The sequence below is a fragment of the Pelobates fuscus genome, chromosome 7 (assembly GCF_036172605.1).
Source record: "Pelobates fuscus isolate aPelFus1 chromosome 7, aPelFus1.pri, whole genome shotgun sequence".
In the NCBI taxonomy this organism is placed as follows: Eukaryota; Metazoa; Chordata; class Amphibia; order Anura; family Pelobatidae; genus Pelobates; species Pelobates fuscus.
Genome location: NC_086323.1, coordinates 60,639,205 through 60,663,893, shown reverse-complemented (window position 1 = coordinate 60,663,893; position 24,689 = coordinate 60,639,205). Strand labels below are relative to the sequence as shown.

General features: G+C 40.2%; 1 protein-coding gene across 2 annotated transcripts in view; it reads left to right on the top strand.

Moving 5' to 3' along the window:
- Positions 1–24,689, top strand: part of DPYD (dihydropyrimidine dehydrogenase) — a 968,764-nt gene that overhangs the window by 482,842 nt on the left and 461,233 nt on the right. For both annotated transcript variants that reach the window (XM_063428340.1, XM_063428339.1), the window contains 2 exons: positions 18,387–18,556; positions 20,067–20,277. In XM_063428340.1, coding sequence (XP_063284410.1) covers positions 18,387–18,556; positions 20,067–20,277 — 381 coding nt within the window. The remainder of the gene's footprint in view (positions 1–18,386; positions 18,557–20,066; positions 20,278–24,689) is intronic.

The window sequence follows — 24,689 nt, the reverse complement described above, 5'->3', positions numbered from 1 at the left end:
GTTGGCAGAGTACACGCTGAAGGCCTGACACCCGCTTTAAGGACACTGACTGCTATTAGCTTACAGTGAAAAACTTTTTTTTCTTTTTAAAGGCACGCTATAGTGACACCAGATATGAGTGGCAAAGTGCACTTGCAGAGATTGGCAGAGCACACGCTGAAGGCCTGACACCCGCTTTAAGGACACTGACTGCTATTAGCTTACAGTGAAAAAAAAAATTCTTTTAAATGGCATGCTATAGTGACACCAGATATGAGTGGCAAAGTACACTGGCAGAGGTTGGCAGAGTACATGCTGAAGGCCTGACACCCAGACGCTTGCAGACAACGAACTGCTATTCAATCTATTACAGTGAAATTTTTTTTTTTGTTTTTAAATGCACGCTATTGTGACACCAGATATGAGTGGTGGCACTGGGCACAAAAAAAAAAAAAAAAAAAAAGCAGACTGATGTTCTAGCCCAAAAAAGGGCTTTTTGGGGTGCTGTCCTTATAGCAGAGATCAGATGAGTCCTTCAGGACTGTAGTGGACACTGAATACCCTAGCCTAGCTATCAATTTCCCTATCAAATGAGCAGCAGCTACACTTTCCCTCCTCTATCTAAGAATGCAGCTTCAGAATGAATCTAAAATGGATGCTGTACAGGTGGTGGGAGGGTCTGGAAGGGAGGGTCTGCTGCTAATTTGCTGGAATATGTCTGCTGACCGTGAGGGTCAAAGTTTACTCAACGATGACGAATAGGGCTATGTTCGCCCTATAACGCTATGTTCGCCGGGAACTATTCGCCAGCGAACAGTTCGGTACATCACTACTCAATTTTTTACTGTCGTTTTCCACTATAATTCACTCCTAATTGCTCTCTTCCAAAACCATACTTCCTCCCTGCAGTCCATACTGAATGCTGATGCCAGACTTAATTTTGTTTCTTGCTCCTCTCATCAACCCTTATGTAAATGGTTAAATTGACTTCATGTGCCCTATAGGGTTGAATTAAAAATATCAACTCTTATCTACAAAGCTCTCAACAACTCCTACCTACCACTACATTTCTTCATAGGTACACCTCTTCTGTCTGCTTCTCTCTTCTGTTAAAATTCTCCTGCCTGTTGCTAGCTTTTCTCCACTCCATAATTATGAAACTGTCCCTCCCTCCCCCCATCGGTCTTTTCCCTACTCTCTAATACTTTAAGAAGTTTGTAAAAACCCAGCTCTACATCATAGCCTATGGACTCTCAGGATAACTATTATTACACTTTCATCTTAAACAGTGGCTCCATTCTATACTTCACTCTCACCGTCCAATTCTGCTACTTTTCAACCCTGTCACTTGGGTCCTCTTCGCTACAAGGTCCTTCCTATTGTGTTTTTAGACTGTAAGCTCATTAGAGCCGAGTCCTTTTCAACCTACTGTTCCTGTCAAAAAATTCTAATAGTTTGTCTATTTTTTTTACAGCCCCTAATAATATAGGAAAATAATGCAGAATAAGTTGGTGCTATATAAATGCCAATGATAATATTAAATAAGAAACCTTTATATACCCGATGAAAAAAATATCTAACAATTCATCTACAGCTAGGAGCAAAACCAACATTGTTTCTATATAGTGATGTCCCGAATGGTTCGCTGGCGAATAGTTCCTGGCAAACATCGCTTGTTCGCGTTCGCCAAGGATGGTGAAAAAATGCGCTGTTCGGTCCGCCCCCAATTCGTCATCATTGAGTAAACTTTGACCCTGTACCTCACAGTCAGCAGACACATTCCAGCCAATCAGCAGCAGACCCTCCCTCCCAGACTCTCCTACCTCCTGGACAGGATCCATTTTACATTCATTGTGAAGCTGCATTCTTAGTGAGCGGAGGGACAGTGTAGCTGCTGCTGATTTGATAGGGAAATTGATAGCTAGGCTAGTGTATTCAGTGTCCACTACAGTCCTGAAGGACTCATCTGATCTCTGCTGTAAGGACAGCACCCCAAAAAGCCCTTTTTAGGGTTAGAACATCAGTCTGCTTTTTTTTTTGTGCCCAGTGCATTTAACAAAAAAAAACTTTTTGGACTGTAATATAATAGCAGTCAGTTTCCTTCACGAGTGTGCGTTTCAGGGCCTGCCAGGGCACAGTGTCACACCAGTGCAACTCACTGTAATAGATTGAATAGCAGTTAGTTGTCTGCCAGCGTGTGTGTCAGGCTCACAGCGTATACTGTGCCCAGTTGACCAGTGGCACCACTCATATCTGGTGTCACAATAGCTTGCATTTAACAAAAAACAACTTTTTGGACTGTAATATAATAGCAGTCAGTTTCCTTCACTAGTGTGCATTTCAGGGCGTGCCCAGTGCCACCACTCACTCACTGGTGTCACAATAGCTTGCATTTAAAAAAAAATAAAAAATTGTGACTGTAATAGATTGAATAGCAGTTAGTTGTCTGCCAGCGTGTGTGTCAGGCTCAAGGCGTATACTGTGCTCACTTGCCCAGTGCCACCACTCATATCTGGTGTCACAATAGCTTGCATTTAACAAAAAAAAAAGCTTTTTTGACTGTAATATAATAGCAGTCAGTTTCCTTCACGCGTGTGCGTTTCAGGGCCTGCCAGGGCACAGTGTCACACCAGTGCAACTCATATCTGGTGTAACAGTAGTGTACATTTAAAAAAAAAAAAAAATGACTGTAATAGATTGAATAGCAGTTAGTTGTCTGCCAGCGTGTGTGTCAGGCTCATAGCATATACTGTGCCCACTTGCCCAGTGCCACCACTCATATCTGGTGTCACAATAGCTTGCATTTAAAAAAAAAAAAAAAAACATTTTTCACTGTAATATAATCGCAGTCAGTTTCCTTCACGCGTGTGCGTTTCAGGGCCTGCCCGGGCACAGTGTCACACCAGTGCAACTCATATCTGGTGTAACGTAGTGTACATTTAAAAAATACAATTTTGACTGTAATAGATTGAATAGCAGTTAGTTGTCTGTAAGCGTGTGTCAGGCTACAGCGTCTACTCTGCCAACTTCTGCCACTGCACAGTGCCACTCATATCTGTGGTCACAGTAGCTTGCACGCATAGTACCACTAATCGAAAAAAAAATGACAGGCAGAGGCAGGCCACCCAGCAGGAGCCGTCGTAGTCGCGGTGCTGTGATTCCCTTTGGCCCTAGAATAATGCCCAGTGTTCAGAGGCCACGTACCCTGAACTTGAAAAGTTCTGAAGACATAGTTGACTGGCTAACACAGGACACCCAATCTTCTACAGCTGCCGCTCGGAACCTTGACGCACCATCTTCCTCCAGCTTAGCTTCGGGCACCTCTCAAGTTACCACTCGCCCACCTGCCGCCACCACCAACACTAGCACCACAGCCGCTTCACTTGGTATGTCAGAGGAGTTATTTACACATCAGTTGGAAGAAATGAGTGATGCGCAACCATTATTGCCAGAGGATGTAGATAACAGGGATATGTCTCAGTCAGGCAGCATTACACACGTACGGTGTGATGATGATGATGTTGTACCCGCTGCTGCTTCCTTTGCTGAGTTGTCAGATACAAGTGAAGCGGTTGATGATGACGATGCGTCCGTGGATGTCACGTGGGTGCCCGCTAGAAGAGAAGAAGAACAGGGGGAAAGTTCAGATGGGGAGACAGAGAGGAGGAGGAGGAGACGAGTTAGAAGTACGGGGAGGTCGTCGCAAGGAGCTAGTGGCACAGTCAGACAGCATGCATCGGCACCCGGGGTCAGCCAGACAGCACGCCAATCAATGCATGCTGTTGCCACCACCAGAATGCCATCATTGCAGAGCTCAGCAGTGTGGTATTTTTTTTTTTGTGTGTCTGCCTCTGACAACAGCGAATCCATTTGCAACCTGTGCCAAAAGAAACTGAGTCGTGGGAGGTCCAACACCCACCTAGGTACAACTGCTTTGTGAAGGCACATGATCGCACATCACAAACGCCTATGGGATCAACACATGAGTACAAGCAGCACACAAACTCGAAGCCGCCATCCTCCTCCTGGTCCAGCATCTTCAGCCACGTCAACCACTGCTGTGCTCCTTGCCCCCTCTCAACCATCCGCCACTCCGTCTCTCGCTTTGAGCAGTTCCTGCTCATCTGCCCACAGTCAGGTGTCTGTCAAGTACATGTTTGCGCGTAAGAAGCCAATGTTACAAAGTCACCCCCTTGCCCGGCGTCTGACAGCTGGCTTGACTGAACTCTTAGCCTGCCAGCTATTACCATACAAGCTGGTGGAGTCTGAGGCGTTCAAAAAATTTGTGCAAAAAGAAGTAATGGCATGTCTGGCACACAGTGTTGGGGAAAGGGTCCATCTGACCACTGATACCTGGTCTGCAAAGCATGGTCAGGGCAGGTATATCACCTACACTGCACAATGGGTAAACCTGCTGACTGCTGCCAAGCATGGAATGCGTGGCTCTGCAGAGGAGTTGGTGACACCGCCACGACTTGCAGGCAGGCCTGCTGCCACTTCCTCTACTCCTCCTACTCCATCCTCTTCCATAACCTCCTCGGCTGAGTCCTCTTCTGCTGCTGCGTCTTGCTCCAAATCAACGGCACCCCCCCAGCTCCCCAGGTACTGTTCCACATCCTGGATACGGCAGTGTCACGCCATCTTGGGGTTGACTTGCCTGAAAGCAGAGAGTCACACCGGACCAGCACTCCTGTCCGCCCTAAATGCACAGGTGGATCAGTGGCTGACTCCGCACCAACTGGAGATCGGCAAAGTGGTTTGTGACAACGGAAGAAATTTGTTGGCGGCATTGCATTTGGGCAAGTTGAAACATGTGCCGTGCATGGCACATGTGTGTAATCTGATCGTACAATGCTTTGTGCATAAGTACCCAGGCTTACAGGACGTCCTTAAGCAGGCCAGGAAGGTGTGTGGCCATTTCAGGCATTCCTACACGGCCATGGCGCACTTTTCCGATATCCAGCATCGAAAAAACATGCCAGTGAGGCGCTTGATTTGCGACAGCCCGACACGTTGGAATTCAACACTCCTAATGTTCAACCCCCTGCTGCAACAAGAAAAAGCCGTTAACAACTATTTGGATGACCGGGGTGCTAGGACAGACTCTGCGGAGCTGGGATTTTTTGCCACGTTACTGGACGCTCATGCGTCCTTTTGAGGGGGTGACAAACCTAGTCAGTCGCACCGAAGGCACCATCAGCGACATTATACCATTTGTTTTCTTCCTGGAGCGTGCCCTGCGAAGAGTGATGGATCAGGCCATAGATGAGCGTGAAGAGGAAGAGTTGTGGTCACCATCACCACCAGAAACAGCCTTATCAGCATCGCTTGCTGGACCTGCGGCAACGCTGGAAGAGGATTGTGGGGAAGAGGAGTCAGTGGAGGAATGTGGCTTTGAGGAAGAGGAGGAAGACCAACCACAACAGGCATCCCAGGGTGCTCGTTGTCACTTATCTGGTACCCGTGGTGTTGTACGTGGCTGGGGGGAAGAACATACCTTCAATGACATCAGTGAGGAGGAGGAACGGGAAATGAGTAGCTCGGCATCCAACCTTGTGCAAATGGGGTCTTCCATGCTGTCCTGCCTGTTGAGGGACCCTCATATAAAAAGGCTGAAGGAGAACGACCTGTACTGGGTGTCCACGCTACTAGACCCCGGTATAAGCAGAAAGTGCCTGAAATGTTACCAAATTACGGCAGGTCGGAAAGGATGCAGCAGTTCCAAAATCAATTAAAAAGTATGCTTTACACAGCGTATAAGGGTGATGTCACAGCACAACGGGAATCTAACAGGGGAAGAGGTGAAAGTAATCCTCCTCCTCCCACGACCACGCCGGCAAGGACAGAATGCTTTACAGACGTGTTGTTGATGGAGGACATGCAGAGCTTTTTAAGTCCTACACATCGCCACTGCCCTTCGGGGTCCACCCTCAGAGAACGACTCGACCGACAGGTAGCAGACTACCTCGCCTTAACTGCAGATATCGACACTCTGAGGAGCGATGAACCCCTTGACTACTGGGTGTGCAGGCCTGACCTGTGGCCTGAGCTATCCCAATTTGCGATAGAACTTCTGGCCTGCCCCACTTCAAGTGTCCTGTCAGAAAGGACCTTCAGTGCAGCAGGAGGTATTGTCACTGAGAAGAGAAGTCGCCTAGGTCAAAAAAGTCTATATTACCTCACCTTTATTAAGATGAATGAGGGATGGATCCCAAAGGGACTGACAATAGGCGATACATTCGACTAAAAAAGGCCTGATGAGGGGGACGTAACAGGGTGTCACGGCTGCCGGCTGCCGAGTGATATTTAAATCCCTAGCTCACCCCAGGACCTTGCCCTGTCGTGGTTTCCTGAGAGTGCTTTATCATTGTGAATCTGATTTCCTGGTATCCTGATCTTGGCTTTTCCCTGCTTATTCTGAATTCTGGTTTCCCTGACTTGGCATGTGTAAACGGTATTGTGTATTTTCTGGCTTCATTGACCTCAGCTTTCCCTTTGGCCATTCTCTGTCTCTAGCTTATTAGCCCGGCCATTCTAAGGTCCGGTTTACGCTCTGACCTTTTATTTTCCTTTTCTTGCCTATGTATATGTTTACATAGTTTCTGCGTGCTGGACCACACTAGTAGTCGTGACATTGGGGTTAAACTGATAAGAATAGTACTACTTAACACACCACTCCTATCTGGTGGCACATTAGATTGCACGCGCAGTGCCCCAAATTTGAAGAAGGAGGACCGACCAAGCATCTTTTTCCATCTCCCGGTTCCTAAAATTGATGCCTTATATACACGTCCCCTGATAGGGGACATAACAGGGATTAAACTGATAAGAATAGTACTACTTAACACATCACTCCTATCTGGTGGCACATTAGATTGCACGCGCAGTGCCCCAAATTTGAAGTAGGAGGACCGACCAAGCATCTTTTTCCATTTCCCGGTTCCTAAAATCGATGCCATTGTAACCCTGTAACCCTTTTTTGCCCTTTTTTGCCCTGCTCCTGGCAACAAGCCGTAGCTAGCAGAAGTTACACCTTCTGTAGCTGACAGGGATCCTGAGCCTCCGCTATAGTTGGGAGATCGGGACATCTTGTTCTGATGCAGTGCCTCCACTCAGTGCAACTTCTATTTATGGGGAACCCACCCCACTGAGTAGATGAGTACCCTCCACTTAATACCTCAGAGACATGAAATAAATACAGACATGGGAATAAACACTGTATTGTGATCAAAGGGATACACATATAACAGCCACATATAACAACGCAGTTCCTCTCTAATGTTAAACACAGTCACAAGAGTCTTTAGCAGCAGGAATGCAGACAACAAACTTCTCTTATTAACATTAATAACTACATCTGAACAGTTAAACTTCTAGGTACCTGCAGGTAAATGATGTGCACAACGTTGGGGCCCTTAGGTGTAGGTAGCGCTACCCAGGTACAGTTATAAGGGAGAATCCTGAAGCAATCTCTGGAGACAGTACCTTTGAGTGACTTCTGTGACTTCTGTAACTTCCAGAGAGATCCAGCAGAATGTAGGACAGCAGCAGAACAGCAATGGCAATCCTTTATCTTCCTTCTGCTGGCAGGATGCAAGAGCTCATTCACACTCCTGCAGAAAGTTCCAGAATTTGCAGGGAGTTGAATATAAAATGACAGTCTTCTAATTCTCCTAGCAGAGCAGTAGACCATCTCCAACTTCTTGTAGTTGCAGTGCATTAGCCTTCCCCTGTTATTATCTCACTGTCCCAGCAGTAATAGACCATATAAACAGGTAAGAACACATTTTCTTTATAGCAGACTCAGAGAACATGGCTTCTCCCCTGTCCTCTTTTTCCTGCCATCCTAGTCTCTCCTCCTCACAAGACAGGGCAAAGGGCAAAGTTCAATATCTCAAAACTTAAAGTAAAAACAGTAAAATATAGCAGTCTGTTACATCCTCCCCTCTGTAGAATCCTTGCCTTCCACTGGCAAGAGCAGTCCATCTGGTTTATAACCATTTAACAAGATGGTACAATACAATCTAATACAAGGAAATTCTATCACTCAATATTTCAGTCAAAGTATTCAATACATTGATTAACTTAGTGCACGTGTGGGGGTTCTGAGAATATGTGGGTTCCCCAATGTTGTCATAGGTCAAGAATCTCGGGGCCCTCCGATTTCTTCTGCCTCTACCTAGGTTGCTCAGTGGTTGTCCACTAATTTCTTCATTACAGGGTCTTTCGCCCACACCATTGGGAAGGGATCTGGTAGACAAAGGTCCAGATTCTCGTATAGAGTTAGAGTCCCTAACTGGTGAATGAGGGACAAAACTGGGACTTTCAGGATCACAGCAGGCGCCCCAGGGGCTTGTTGTCACCTTTCGGGGACCCTTGGTGTTGTACGTGGCTGGGTGGAGGAAGAGACCTTCAATGACATCAGTGAGGACAAGGAACGGGACATGGCTAGCTTGGTATCCAACCTTGTGCAAATGGGGAGTTTGCGTTTGTGCCAATGGACTGTTTGCGGTTGTTTGCGGTGCGTTAAACGGGGAGTTTGGTCTGTCACTGTGAAGCGGGCGTAACCCTTACACTACCTGATCGATGCAACATCATACCTGATGTTTTAAAGCAGGTTATTCCAAACAATTTAGGAATGTTAGGTGATTTATGCCCTTTATGGATTAAAACCAGACTCTGCATCAACTATGTTATTTTCCATGAGAGTTTTGCCATGGATCCCCCTCCGGCATGCCACAGTCCAGGTGTTAGTCCCCTTGAAACAGCTTTTCCATCACTATTGTGGCCATAAAGAGTCCCTGTGGGTTTTAAAATTCGCCTGCCTATTGAAGTCTATGGCGGTTCGCCCGGTTCGCCGGTTCGCGAACATTTGCGGAAGTTCGCGTTCGCCATTCGCGGACCGAAAATTTTATATTCGCGACATCACTATTTCTATATACTGGGATGAAATGATGTTTAGAAATATGATATAGATATATATATGTACATAGTCATGTATGAATTGGTATTACACTTTGTAAAACGGAGTACTTCATATATTTTAACAGGCATTGATCAAATAAGACTAAAATGTCCATTAGAAAAAAATGCAAGCAATAGTTAATCTAGTAATTTGGATTATGATTGTAAAGAATGAAAGGAGTATATAGTTGTCAATATAGTTGACATTTGATTGATTTTTTTTGTTTAAGATTTAATAAAAAGGAGAGCCAAGATTTGATAGTTAGCATTCATATTAGAACAGCAGGTTTTGCTCAATCGTTGGGAATTATAAAGTGAAAGTGTGCCTTCTGGGCTGTTGAGAAATACCAACAATATCATAGAAATTCAGAAGGAACACTAAATTCCCCACACCTTTGCCAATAACTCCATATACACTTCAGGGTTTTCTTTGTTTTTTTTTTTTGGCTTTCCCATGATAAAAGATCTGCAGTAACTTTGGCACATGCATAATAGAGAACAACACAATGCCAGGCTTTGATTTTGGATAAATAAATACAGCTTCACTTTGCCCCATTTCATTACTTAACATATGTGTTTCATTATGCTTTGAATGGGATTTAACTATGCAAGCAAAAAAGATAAATTATGCACCTTGCGGCTGCTAATAAGCTAGTGGTAAGAGTTATTCTATATCTTTGAAAGATTAAGCACTGCATCTCATATGATTGCTACATTGCTAGAAGGCTTCATTATGCTTTGCTTCTTGAAGAGAGATATATAAAAGTTATAGTGAATGATGATATTTCTTACCATGGATTTATACAGAAAAGCTTTTTGTGATATTGAAGGAATAAGCAAAAAACCAACAGTTTAATATTGCAAGAGTAAAGTTTAATTAAAATGATCTCCACATTATACAGTTCTTAGAATTGGGGAGCCATTTTTTTTTTTGTTTTTTTCAAGGAATAGTAACATACATTAATCCTTCTTGGGATCTCAAATGGGATATTTAAAATATATAATTAAAATACAACTGCTTTATTTATAAATAAAAAAAAGAAAAAGTGACTTGTAGTGAATTCATAAGCAACTTGCAATGTTTTGACCAAAGTAGCTGCATTTGAAAAATAGATTCTCATTGAGTACCGTATATACTCAAGTATAAGTCAAGTTTTTCGGCACATTTTTTCTGCTGAAAAACCCCAACTCGACTTATACTCGAGTCAATGTCTGTATTATGGCAACTTACATTGCCATAATACAGACAAGGGGCTGTGTAGGAGGGGGGCTGGCAGAGAGCGTTTACTTACCTCTCCTGCAGCTCCTGTCAGCTCCCTCCTCCTCCGCGCCGGTCCGGTCAGCTCCCCTGTCAGCTCCCAGTGTAAGTCTCGCGAGAGCCTCGAGACTTACACTGGGACTTGCAGAGGGAGCTGACCGGACCGGCGCGGAGGAGGAGGGAGGGGGGACGAAAAAAAATATAAATAATAATACAATTATAATATTTAAAAAATAATAATAAAATAATATAACAAAAAAAAAAATTACAATAATAATTAAAAAAAAATAATAATAAAAATGCCCACCCCCCACCAAGGCTCTGCAACACATACACAAACACACACTGCATCACACACACTCACACTGCATTCATACACACACACACTGCACTCATATACACACACACTGCACTCATATTTACACACACTGCATTCATATACACACTGCATTCATTATATACACACACTGTAAATAAATATTCAATTAATATAATTTTTTTAGGATCTAATTTTATTTAGAAATTTACCAGTAACTGCTGCATTTCCCACCCTAGTCTTATACTTGAGTCAATACGTTTTCCCAGTTTTTGGGGGTAAAATTAGGGGCCTCAGCTTATAGTTGGGTCAGCTTAAACTCGAGTATATACGGTAATTCACTAAACCAAGAACTTATGGAAATTGACCAGGAAATAAAAAATGTATGCCAAAATGTATGCCAATTTAGAGGCTTTTCTAACTCAATAATTTATTTATTTTTTATTTTTCTTTTGAAATGTTTAGGGTCATTCTTCACTAAACCCTTATTTAAACCAACCCAAAACCTACCTCGGTTTAAGTACACAGAGTCTAAACCTGAAACCACACCCTTTAGCTTAATCCTAGGTTTATCTCATCTTAACAATTAAACACACCATGCACTTAATACTACATTTGACCTCACTCTAACACTAAACTCAATAACACAACTTATGCCACAACTACAGTGGCAAGAATACGTTTGTGAACCTTTTTGGAATTAGTTGGTTTCCTGCATGAATTGGCTATAAAATACCATATCCTATATACCTACTAGTAACCTCTCGCACACATTAAATGTGTTGCAGGAGAAGCAGGGGAAGCTCAGCCATCCTAATATTTTCCTATGGGAAATCTTGGTAAACGTGGGAATTCATTTTTCCACTCGATAAGTGGTCCAGGCTCCAAAGCAGCCTGAAATAATGATGCTTCCTTCATTTTACTTAACTGTTAGACTGATGTTTTCATTTTAGTATGTGGTGCCATTTTTATGTCATGCTGTGTCTTCTACCATAACAACTCAACCAAGTTTCATCAGTCCACAAAATATTTTCCTAGTGGCATTGTTGAGTGTCAAGATGGTCTTTGGCAAACCTCAGGCATGCAGCAATGGTTTTATTTCATAAAGTTGACTTTCTTTGTGTTGTCCTGCCATGAACACTATACAGTGAGGGAAATAAGTATTTGATCTCCTGTTGGTTTTGAACATTTGCCCACTGACAAAGAAATGACCAGTCTGTAATTTTAATGGTAGTTGTATTTTAACAGTTGGAGACAGAATAAAAAAACAAAAAACAGAAAAATGCATGTAAAAAAAAAATTATAAATTGATTTGCATGTCAATGAGTGAAATAAGTATTTGAATTCTTTGACTTAGTACTTGGTGGCAAAACCCTTGTTGGCAATCACAGAGGTCGGACGTTTCTTGTAGTTGGTCACCAGGTTTGCACACATCTCAGGACGGATTTTGCCCCACTCCTCTTTGCAGATCCTCTCCAAGTCAATTAAGTTTTGAGGCTGATGTTTGGCAACTCGAACCTTCAGCTCCCTCCACAGATTTTCTATGGGACTAAGATCTAGAGACTGGCTAGGCCATTCCAAGACCTTAATGTACTTCTTCTTGAGCCATTCCTTTGTTGCCTTGGCTGTGTGTTTTGGGTCATTGTCATGCTGGAATACCCACCCACAACCCATTTTCAATGCCCTGGCTGAGGAAGGAGGTTCTCACCCAAGATTTGATGGTACATGGCCCCGTCCATCATCCCTTTAATGCGGTGCAGTTGTCCTGTCCATTTAGCAGAAAAACACCCCTAAGGCATAATGTTTCCACCTCCATGTTTGATGGTGGGGATTGTGTTCTTGGGGTCAAAGGCAGCATTCCTCCTCTTCCAAACATGGTGAGTTGAGTTGATGCCAAAGAGCTTGATTTTGATCTCATCTGACCACAACACTTTCACCCACTTCTCCTCTGAATCATTCAGTTGTTCATTGGCAGACATGCCTGTATATGTGCTTTCTTGAGCAGGGGGACCTTGCGAGTGCTGCAGGATTTCAGTCCTTCATGGCATAGTGTGTTGTCAATTGTTTTCTTGGTGATTATGGTTCCAGCTGCCTTGAGATCACTAACTAGATCATCCTGTGTAGTTCTGGGCTGATTCCTCACTGTTCTCATGATCATTGAAACTCCATGAGGTGAGATCTTTCATGAATCACCAGACTGCGAGACCGTGAGAGATTGACCATTATTCTGTGTTTCTTCCATTTGCGAATAATCGCACCAACTGTTGTCATCTTCTCACCAAGCTGCTTTGCGATGGTCTTGTAGCCCATTCCAGCCTTGTGTAGATCTACAATCTTGTCCCTGACATCGTTGGACAGCTCTTTGGTCTTGGCCATGGTGGAGAGTTTGGAATCTGATTGATTGCTTCTGTGGACAGGTGTCTTTTATACAGGTAGCAAGTTGAGATTAGGAGCACTCACTTTAAGAGAGTGCTCCTAAACTCAGCTAGTTACCTATATACAAGACACCTGTGAGCCAGAAATCTTGCTGATTGATAGGGGATCAAATACTTATTTCACTCATTGACATGCAAATCAATTTATAGCTTTTTTGACATGCATTTTTCTGGAATTTTTTTTGTTATTCTGTCTCTCACTGTTAAAATACACCTACCATTAAAATTATAAACTGATCATTTCTTTGTCAGTGGGCAAACAATCAAATACTTTACTCTACCTCACTGTACAAGTTCAACGTTTTCCATAGAGTAGACTCATTAACAGAAATGTTAACCAGTACCAATGATAACTTCAAGTTTTTAGCTGTCACTCTAGGATTCTTTTTTACCTCATGAAAAATTGTGCAGTTTGTTCTTTGGTTGGGCAACCACTTCCATCTTGGCTGGGCAACCACTTCCAGGGAGAGTGGCCACAGTACTGAATTGGCTCCATTTATAGACAATTTGTGTAACAGTGGACAGATAAATATCAAAGATCTTTGTAACCCTTTCCAGCTTTATGCACCTGTCCAGCTTTTATAGTCTAACTCTGACATTAAATGGTTACTCCAACCCCGATTTATAAATGAAGGCTGATTTTGATTTACATTCCAAATGCCAGTTGGGGCATACCTATTTTCCCCCCTCCTCCCCCCCATAATAACCTGCAAACAAAGTTTTAACTTCCCTTAATCTAACTCCAGGCAAGTCCTAGTTCTGATCTTCAACACCCCATCATGAAATCAGCTGACACTCCTGTAGAAAAGTCTGTGAATAGATCAATTTGCCAGCTAAAGTGGAGGAGGCGGAGGGAGGAGTTCTCCCACGTTTTGAGCCACAGGGTGGATTAGCCACAGGGAGTGAGGAGCTACTTTTTTCCTTGCAGGTACTTTGACTTTCCCTTGAATATTTTTGCGTTTCTTGGCACGTTGATGACACACATGAGATAAGTATATAATTGACCTTGGGTAACAGAGTTCTTGGCTGCCAATGTCACATGTGATGGGGGTGCTACTAGCCCCCATCACACAAGTGCCAATAAAGTACAGTGTTTCAAGATGGAACACTACACACACAGACTCCTACCACCATAACCACTTCAAATCACTGACGTGGTCATGGTGGTTGGAGTAACCCTTTAACCCTTCTCTAGCATTAACCAACTCCTTACCCTAACCACTTTATGCCTAACCACACACTAAATTACATGTAGAAATATGCACATATGTATATACATATTGTCACGACTACTAGTGTGGTCCAGCACGCAGAAACTATGTAAACATATACGTAGACAAGAAAAGGAAAATAAAAGGACAGAGCGTAAACCAGACCTTAGAATGGCCGGACTAATACGCTAGAGACAGAGAATGGTCAAAGGGAAAGCCGAGGTCAAGGAAGCCAGAAAATACACAATACCGTTTACACACGCCAGTCAGGGAAATCAGAATTCCGAATAACCAGGGAAAAGTCAAGATCAGGATACCAGGAAATCAGATTCACAAATATAAAGCACTCTCAGGAAACCACAACAGGGCAAGGTACTGGAGTGAGCTAGGGATTTAAATATCCCTCTCAAAGGTCTGATTGGTCAGAGGGCGACCTCTGACCCCAAAACGTGCGTGCACGTTGACGTCGTGACGTCACGTGCACGTCAGTATAAACTTCGGGGGCGGAGCTAAGTTTAGGCGTGACCATGCGTTCAGCGTCATTTTGGATCCAGGTGCGACGGTCGGAAGATGCGGAGAAGCGGCTGTTGGCTCGCCGGTGAGCAGGTAAGCTCGTGCCATCGGCTAGACTGTGCCGGTCGGGCACAGCTTTGCCACGCGGCGAGCCGGCAACCGCAACACACATGCAGTTAAATATATGTATTTTTCATATCTGCAATGTCCAGTCAATAAAGTATTTACACAAACTTTATCCGCCTTTTGAAAGGGGGGGGGGGAGGAATTGGGGAGCAGGAAAGGCTTTAGAATTATGTGCCTGCAGTACCCTATGTAAATCTAGCACTGCCTGTTAGTTGTTTAGGAATATATTCCCTACTCAGTTGTCCACTCATTCTGTAGCAAAATAGCTGCCTAATACTGTGAGGGTTGATTTTGTCACTATACATTTCCCATGATGCTCAGCCAGCTTTAAGGTAGTGATCAAGCCTACTAATTCTGCTGTCCAATAGAGTGAAAAAAACCATACATAAATTACATTTTGCTTGTGCTATAAATTAAATGGTATTCAGATTATTATTTGAATAAATGTTTTTATAATTTGAAGGTTCCAAAGTGTAACATTTTCTTGAAGATGCAATTACGAGGATAAAAGAAAATAAATAAACTGAGACAATTATCATAATAATGTGATGTTTCGCTAGAAAAACAAACAGAAAAAATATATATAACTCAACTGGAGGTTGAGTCAATTTTACCAGGTTTGTTTTAAAATGGCACCAATTAGTCCTTCATTGGGAGGCAAGCTAATTTGACATTATATATTTTTCCATTTCTCTTATCAGCTCATCACAGCTTAATGAATGAACTACTATGTTTGCTGCTGGCTACTATAAAAAGCATCATGTCCGCTCATTTTAACCTTCATTTGCTGATTGTACTCAATCACAAGAGAAATTTGCAGCTGCAAAGACCCTTTAAAATAATATAAGGAAAAACTATACCTTCATTAACGATAATAAGGCATCTCTTCCTGCTGAATAATAATTACATTTAAAAGAATGACAGCTGGTTGTTTTAACCTTTATTCTGCCAGAGGAACTAGCATTTCACATTGTGCTTCAGTTCCTGCAATTATGCAAGCTTTTTTAATTTCAAACCTGATTTAACATGTTTAATTTTAGTCTTTTAAATAATGTAAATTTAACAATGGAAGAATGTTGAATTTTCAGAGGAGTGCTTTTTTTTTTATTTAATTGTAGCCTAACTTAATTAAAACGTTAATTACTTTATCAAGCACATTAAATACTTAATTAGGTTGAATATATTTTTATAAAGCAATATATTCTTTCCATTTTTTATATGGTTATATTGTTAAGAGTTCATTGTTTCTGTATCAGAGCATTGGGTACATTTGCTGTAGTAGGATACTCGTTTGCTCTGTAAAAGTGCTCATTCGTATTTATTTATTTTTATTAGTCGCTTATTGTTTTAAATCATATGTTGATATGACATATGAAATTGCTGTATTAATGATTATGTTCACAAGTATTATTTATTAAAGGATCACTATAGGGTCAGGAACACAAACATGTATTCCTGACACTATAGTGTTAAAACCACCATCTAGCTCCTGGGCCCCTCATGCCTCCATAAATATAGCAAACTCCTAACTGTATTCAAGCCTGAAGCTGTAACTCTGCATGCTGTTTGTCTCAGAAAAAAACAAGCTGTCTACTGGCATCATCAGAAGTGGTAGCCTGATCCAATCACATTGCTTCCCCATAGGATTGGCTGAGACTGACAAAGAGGCAGATCAGGGGCAGAGCCAGCATGATTCAAACACAGCCCTGGCCAATCAGCATCTCCTCATAGAGATGAATTGAATCAATGAATCTCTATGAGGAAAGTTCAGTGTCTGCATGCAGAGTGAGGAGGCACTGAATGTTTAGATAAATTTTAGGCAGCCATGACCCAGGAAGCATCTCTAACAGCCATCTAAGGAGTGGCCATTGAAGTTATCACTAGGCTGTAATGTAAACACTGCATTTTCTCTGAAAATACAGTGTTTACAGCAAAAAGCCTGAAGGGAATGATTCTACTCACCAGAACAAATTCAATAAGCTGTAGTTGTTCTGGTGACTATAGAGTCCCTTTCAATGTCATTTAGTGCAATATTATGGGATTGTGAATGACCTCCAAAATGTTTAATTCACTTCTCAGAAAGTAGAACGTGATGTGAAATGCAACCACTAAGCTATAATATGGGATTTGAAATGGTGGCTGAAACTATAAATGACTACATAACAGTATACCAAAATACATATTTTATTAGGAAGTACAATCAATCTTAATCCCTCTGACCTCAAACTGTTATCTAAAGGGAAACCGCTACATCTATGGAATTTATATTGCTCAAGTTATTATGGGGCAGGAGTGTCCAAGCGCAGACATACCTTCATGAGTTAAACCATTTTGCAACATCTTGATTTCAAGTTGGGCCTTTGGCATTCGACACTGCTGCCCACCAGCTACATTTCTCAATGCCTCCGCAGTATAAGGAAGGATTTGCTGGGCCGCTGGTGAAAGATTGAGAGCATCAGCTGATGGCCACCCATTGAGTAAAACGGTATCTATCTCAGTGGGCATCATACTCTCATCCTCTTACAGGCCATTCGCCTAAACCTTTCTCATGATGCGAGGGAGAGAGTAAGGAATGGTTTAAACCCTGAAAGTAAGATGGTGCCCGGACTCCCCTGCCCCCATTACAACATTAATCAACTGAAGTTGTTATAGGTGGGAGTGTTCCTTTACATGTTTGGATCAGGTGCAAATTACAGAGCTTATAACAATGACTGACAGAGATGATGATATCTAATTGCAGGATAGCAATGTGTGGATTCCTACATTGAATTGAATTTTATTTTTGACATCTTATAAATACATATTTGTTAAACAAAGGGATAAATAAACATATATAAATTCAGATAAGTTTGTCCACTTCATTTAAATATTTAGTATACATGTATTTTACAAATAGCTGCAGTTATAAGGTTTAATGTGTAGATAGAGATGGAATAGAATAATCCTTGCACTATAACCTCTGCTAAGAGCATATGCCTTATGATGCTGAAGGTGACCCTTTAACCTTCTAAGCCTCTTTAATACACAATCTCTTTTATCAGAATTTTGTATCAAGACACATGACCAGGTCTCCCTCCCCACCCCTCTATTCTCTATTCTATATATTGTACTGGCCTGGTATCTTCTATTTCTGTGAATCTGTCTACCAGCTAACTTAAATAGATTAGAAAAATCCAAGGATTTTTTTTTCTATAAATACATCTACATTAACAGTTTAGATAGATAATAAAACACTACTGAAATAGAAGTGGAAACAATAATTGCATTGCAGGCTGTTACTTGATATAGGAACAAAGAAAAAACTTTGCTAAACCACAATGTTGACATGTCTTATCCCCTGAGATATAAACCAGAAAAAATGCAGTTCTCCTAAGTGTAGCGAGTATGAAATTACACATATGAGCACATCTTAAAAAATGGGAATAGAACTGTCTCTCAGCGAAGCAGAATAATGTGATAGTGACACTCTGTGCTTGGGAACTTCAAGATACAATTTTACACAGCTTTAAGTACATGTATCTATTTGAGTTGACATGCAAAATGGTTTCTCAACTTTATTAATTTTTTTTTTTTTTTTTATTCAGGAATGTGTGCCTGTCGCTCTCCCCTTCCATCCATCAAGGGAGCTGTTATAGTGCTCGGAGCTGGAGACACTGCGTTTGACTGTGCAACTTCTGCCTTACGGTGTGGTGCACGCAGAGTATATGTGGTGTTCAGAAAAGGCTTCACAAATATCCGAGCTGTTCCAGAAGAGGTAAATCATTAAAATGATGTATGCATATTTAGTATATGCATGTGTGTATGTTTTAAGGGATTTTGCAAAGGTAAGTATCTCTCTTCAGCAATGGGAGATATATAGCCGTGCCAAAATACCTTTTTCTTGGTAGGTGATAAAACACTGCTTTAAATTAAACCAAATCATCTCCTAAATTGAATATGGTGTTAGGAAATTAACTTTTACTATTTTTTTCAATTTTATTATATTATATTATATTATATGAGCAAGGAGTGTCATACCTCATTGCATCTGAGAAGCCCAGCCGGTGAGATGGGGAGTGCCTGTCCTAGTTACTGAAGTTACTATGGTAACATGCAGAGTTTGAGGTCCATTTATAGTGGGCACCATATACAATAATAGACCTGTAACCCTAGTAAAGGCTTAACAATGGCCTTATTTGAGGGTAAAACATTGCTGGGTCCACATTTGTTGGAATAGCCCGTGCATATCTATGACTAATGGTTTGGCTTCATAATAATAATTATTACTTATAGCGAGCCAACAAATTCCGCAGCACTTTGTAATAGAATATACTTGGATTTCTGGGATATCATATCCAGCATTGCTTTCAGGCATGCCAATCCTACATATTTATGTCACTTATAGAGGAATAACTTAACCACCAAATTTCTAACATAGTTTTGGGAAACCTAGCTCACAACCATAAACCTAACCTTATCTCTAACCCTAAGGAAAGTCTCTGCCAATATCAATAATATCACTAAATGTGGCCCCAGCTGACATAGAGAAGCCTCAGGTATTGATTGATACCTGGGTCTCCTGGCACGAGCACACATTTAACCCTGCTCACACTGCATTGCAGTCAGTGGGGATTTAAATTACCATATAAAGGCTGTTTACAGCACTGGAGCCTGTAATTTCAGTGGATCTGTTTACTTCAGGTAATGGTAGGAATCACATAACTAAGTTTCTTCAAAACAAAAAAAAGACAATGATACAAACTTTGTATAATAAACAACCTAAACAGATTGTGCTAAACCATTAACAACCATTAACAATCATACATTGGTTTCCTCATTGGAAAGTGTGACTGTGAAAAAATATATATAACATAATCATTGCATAAAAACAGAGCAGTAAATAAGGGGAAACAGACGATGAGTTAAAAATAGAATTGCAGATTCTGTATAGCATAACTTTGCTGTAGTTTGACTATTTAAATCACTTTGTAATTAAAAAGTAGAGTCACCAGTGACTGTATTGGTGGAAAGACTAGATGCTACAGACAGTAAAAATAAATTAAATAGAAGGTTTTAAGGGTAGGACACGCTATGGTATTGAGAATAAGTAACAATTGACAGCCAGAATGAGCAGAAAATCATAACAGCAATATGTTTGCTCATGTGACTGTTCCGATTGCAGAACACCAGGTTTGGTTAGAAGAAGACAGTGCCTATTTACTCCCAACCCATTAGTACTCATTGGTTAGGGAATACCTAATAAATATGTATTTTTTTGTCTACAGGTCGAGTTGGCCAAAGAAGAAAAGTGTGAATTCTTTCCATTTCTCTCACCTCGTAAGGTTATCCTGAAGGGTGGTAAAATTAGTGCAATGGAATTCATACGCACAGAACAGGATGAAGAGGGAAATTGGGTTGAAGATGAGGATCAGATTGTTCTACTAAAAGCAGAAGTGGTTATTAGTGCTTTTGGATCAGTGTTGAGTGATCCAACAGGTATGTTTCTAAACTGCATTCCAAATATAGCATACTGGTGTAAACTGCCAGACACCTCCGGTAGATTTTACGGTTTTTAAAGGAGCTCAGTCAAACTGGCTAAGCTCTACACAAATAATAAACATAAAAACCTTTTTTTCCCAACGGATTGCTATTTTTGTCTAAACAATTAATAATAAATCAGACCAAAATCAGATTTTACTGCTGTATCACATTGATACATTGTTTCACAATTTTTAAGCCCTGGACGCATTATAACAAAACAAATTCTGAGAGTATGTGATGACAGCAGCCAATCAGGACAATCGATTCTATAGTTGAACCAACATTCCAATTTGTGCTAAAATTCAGAGCAACTTACTCAAACTGTAAACCTGCAGTATAAAGATATGTGTACCAACCATCACCTTATTTTGGATGTCAAACAGTTAATCATACTATTTAGACATTACATCCTCTTTTCTGGGTCAATATTTTGCAGAGTTGCAGATGATAGCATTGACTCTCTATTAAGATTACGTTTGGTTAAATAAATATTGCATTCTTTTCCAAATAGAATTCAAAAATCTATGTAATAATGTGATGTAGTCATAAATAATTCCATTATCCTTTGATATCAAGGATAGACAATATTTTGTATTGAAGATGTTGGTAGACTAGAAATCAGATCATCAAAAGCCAATGTGGAGATGTCATCTGACAATAGTTAGCTCTTCTTTTAAAAGTTCATTTCATCTATAAAATCCTACTCCCCTACAAAAAAATCAATGCAGATCTATTGTTCTGCAATATACAACAAACACATTAGATTTTACTTCTTAATACTATTATTACTGTGTCTTTTATCTTGACTTTTAGATAGAAATTTGGCTAATGAAAATGTCATTTCTTTTCCATATTTTTCATCTTTGTTTTTATAGGTACATGATGATCCAAAGACATACATAAATCACACAACATGTGACCAAACCTTTCATTCTCTAAAAGAATATTGCATATTTAAACTTGAACCACATATTTCACAATGTAGTTAAATGTAGCTGACTATTTGATCTTATAAAGATAAAATCATTGCTGTCTGGCTGGATGTCCACAGATAAAATAAACAGACTTTTATGACCTCTCCCCCACACTCTTCCTAAAAGCCCACATTTTTTTGTGCACGCGTGTGTGCGTAGCAGAGAATATGCATATGCTTACTAAAATGTATGTAGCAGTAAACATGTGCTTACCAGTGTTATTGTGTATTTTTAGCAGAGTGTGTTTTTAGAATTGGGTGTGTATGGCAGTGTATATTTGTGTGTTTTTCTGGCAGTATGTTTGTATATTATTGTATATCCATATTTGTGTCTTTGAGTGTACTTCTGTGTGTGTGTGTTTCACATGAGAATATTAGAAATGCATTTCTACGAATGCATGTTTGTGTCTGTGAGTGTCCCTCCACATGCGCTTCGAAGCATGCTTGCATCTCTCTATGAGCTTCAAGAACATCTTCACAGTTCTCATTTTGATTTTGAAAGCCTACGTAAGTGTGGGCTTGGCATCATAAAATTAATAATGTCATCAACATTGTATTTTACAATGTCAAACTCTACATTTATATTTTTAAATAGAAATATTCTCCCATATATCTAACATGCATAATAAAAACGATGTAAAGTTATCCCTAGTACATTTTTCCATTTCCCTTCTACTAGCACATAGTGATCTGCAGTACACTTGCCATACGCAACGTAGCTTCAATTCTACTTATACATTTCATTCTCTATAGTTTACTGATTTCCTTAAGTCTATGATTTCATTGCAGATTCCTGATACACTGTCATATATTTCTAGCATAAGATGTTTCGTACTGTACCTAACTGCCACGTCCCTAGTGTTCTTGCAAAACCAACAAACTTAGAGTCCTCTGCCAAGTTGGAATCTTTTAGAGAAGAGGAAAAAAAAAAATAGCACTGAGATAATATAAAGAAATTATCGTCCTTGCAGGCCACTGATGATTCATATTCAAAACCATATGGACAATCTGGTAATGCATCTGCCTCTACCAGACTCATTCTGTACATAAACAGGTGTTCACTTTCCAGTTTTGCAACTATGTGATACCCATACATACTGTGAAATAAAACTCACAGTAAGTCATGTTAACAAGATGATTTTGTAATAGATGCTAGGCTGTGTTTTAGAAAATATTTATTTAAATATTGAATGTATTGAACTGTATTAGATTGTGATGGTAAAAAAAAAAAAAAGCCAGTTACCTTACTATTATCAGCTTTATGGAGGACATGGCTCGTGTAAAGTAATCCTCTTTATTTGAGAGTTGATGAAAACATATATTGTTAGGGATTAAATCATTGAATTTAAAACAAAATATTTATATTGGAGTGTTCCGTAAAGCTAGAAATATAACCTTTAACGATGTATAACAAAGAATCAGGATGCGTTTAATTGCAGTTGTTTTAATCCCAATATTATTGCCAAAATTATGGCATTGTGTCAAAATTAGTAATATGTTTGCCTAGCTAATAATTAACGCTTAACTATTAACCCCTTGAGGACACATGACGTGTGTGACATGTCATGATTCCCTTTTATTCCAGAAGTTTGGACCTTAAGGGGTTAAAGTCCCTATAATTCTTGTTTGAGTTATGATGAATGAAGGGTTATTACCCCTAACATTTTTTAAATCATGGTAAAAAATAGCTCTTAGTTTTTAATTTATGTATGGACCCATTTTTGTTTTTAATTAATTGAAGACACTTTTTTAAATAGTTTGCTTTTGATCTTTAACACCCAATCATATATTTAGACCATAGTGTTCCATTGCTTATAGAATTGAGACTGTCTTCAGATTAAACATAATTAAAAACTTAAATCTTCACTATGTTTTAATTTCTACTAATAATACAGCGCTTTGTTGGTCAGAGCTGAATGTCTCAATTCTGAAGTGCAAATTATATAAAATGTGTTTTAAATTACAGTTAATCCAATAAACGGTTTCATGCATACACTAAAACTAAATCATCTACAAATAAAATAAAAACATAATTATGTTTTAATTATGAGCAATTTGCATTTCACCTTAATGCTTGCACAAATATCTTTTGAGATATTCTTGTATCTGACTATTGTACATAAGACAAAATTGTCTTTTAAAGGTCTATTTAAAAGGTTATTGTACATAAGATAAAATAACCATTTAAAACAAAGTGTCTGTTACAAGCAGATCTGTATCCAAGTCCAACAAACATTTATTGGTGCTATTTTATATACTTGGTAGTATAAGTTTTTAAAACAGCTCTTCAATAGTGGAAACTAATTATAAACAAATATCTAGATGGTACTGCATGCTTCGCCTCCAACACAGCATTGTCCCTTCAGACTCTTACAAATGCTAGAGATGTGGACAAGACAATGCAACAATGCTCCTATATATTTTAATCTAACTTTGCTGCAAACAAATTTATAACACAATGGTTGCCATAGGGGTGAGGACCTCCCATTCCAGCCCACCGCTATGTTATTAAACCATGTCTCTAGCCCTATTTTGTCATTTAGTAATCTTTGACAAAACACTGCCTTAATACAGTGGTGTATTTGGGTTTTGTGCTGCCCTAAGCATGACTAAACTTGAGCACCCCTCTAGTCTAAATTTGCTTCACTTCTTCCTGTCAAGACCACACCTCTTCCTTTTTAAGACCAAAAGCACTGCCTGCTTCCACATTTTCCTGCAAGGAGAATTTGTTTAGCTCCACAAGAGCTAAACAGGGCTGTGTAGGGCCACTCCCATTGGCTTAGAGCATCAGCTGAGTACTATCAGCCATGGATCTCGGTCCTGTATTGGGATATGTTTCGCTCATGGGAGACATTCGGCTTCAACTGCAGGAGGTGCCAGATGCTACATTGGTGCCCAGGTGACCCAGATAAGTTATGAAACCGTTCTTAAAGAAACTTCAGCTTTCTAAAGTGTTATGTGTGAATATTATCCTTTTTTATTATCCAAAAAGTGCAGTTTTCAATAGAAATTGCCACTTTTATAAATAAACTTTGTTAGACCACTCTGGCTGTTAATCAGACAACCTTTCTTATTACTTACTAGTTTCTGAGCTCAGTGGAGCTACACTGAAGAGGCAGCAAATACCCTGAGCACCTGCCTTGCAAAGACTTCTTTTTGAGATGCATTGAGTAGTCTGTGTCCACATATCATTATTAATTGTTCTTATTTAATATCATATGAGCCAGGTTTATGATAACATATGATCTTTCCTTGTTGCATGTGTGTGTATGTAAAGGATCAATAATACTAGACATCCTCTTGTTTTTCTATATCATAGACTGTCAGATGGGTCCAAATATGTAGTGAATGATCAAGAAGTACAAAATCTGCCGCACTCCTTAAAGTGCTTTGT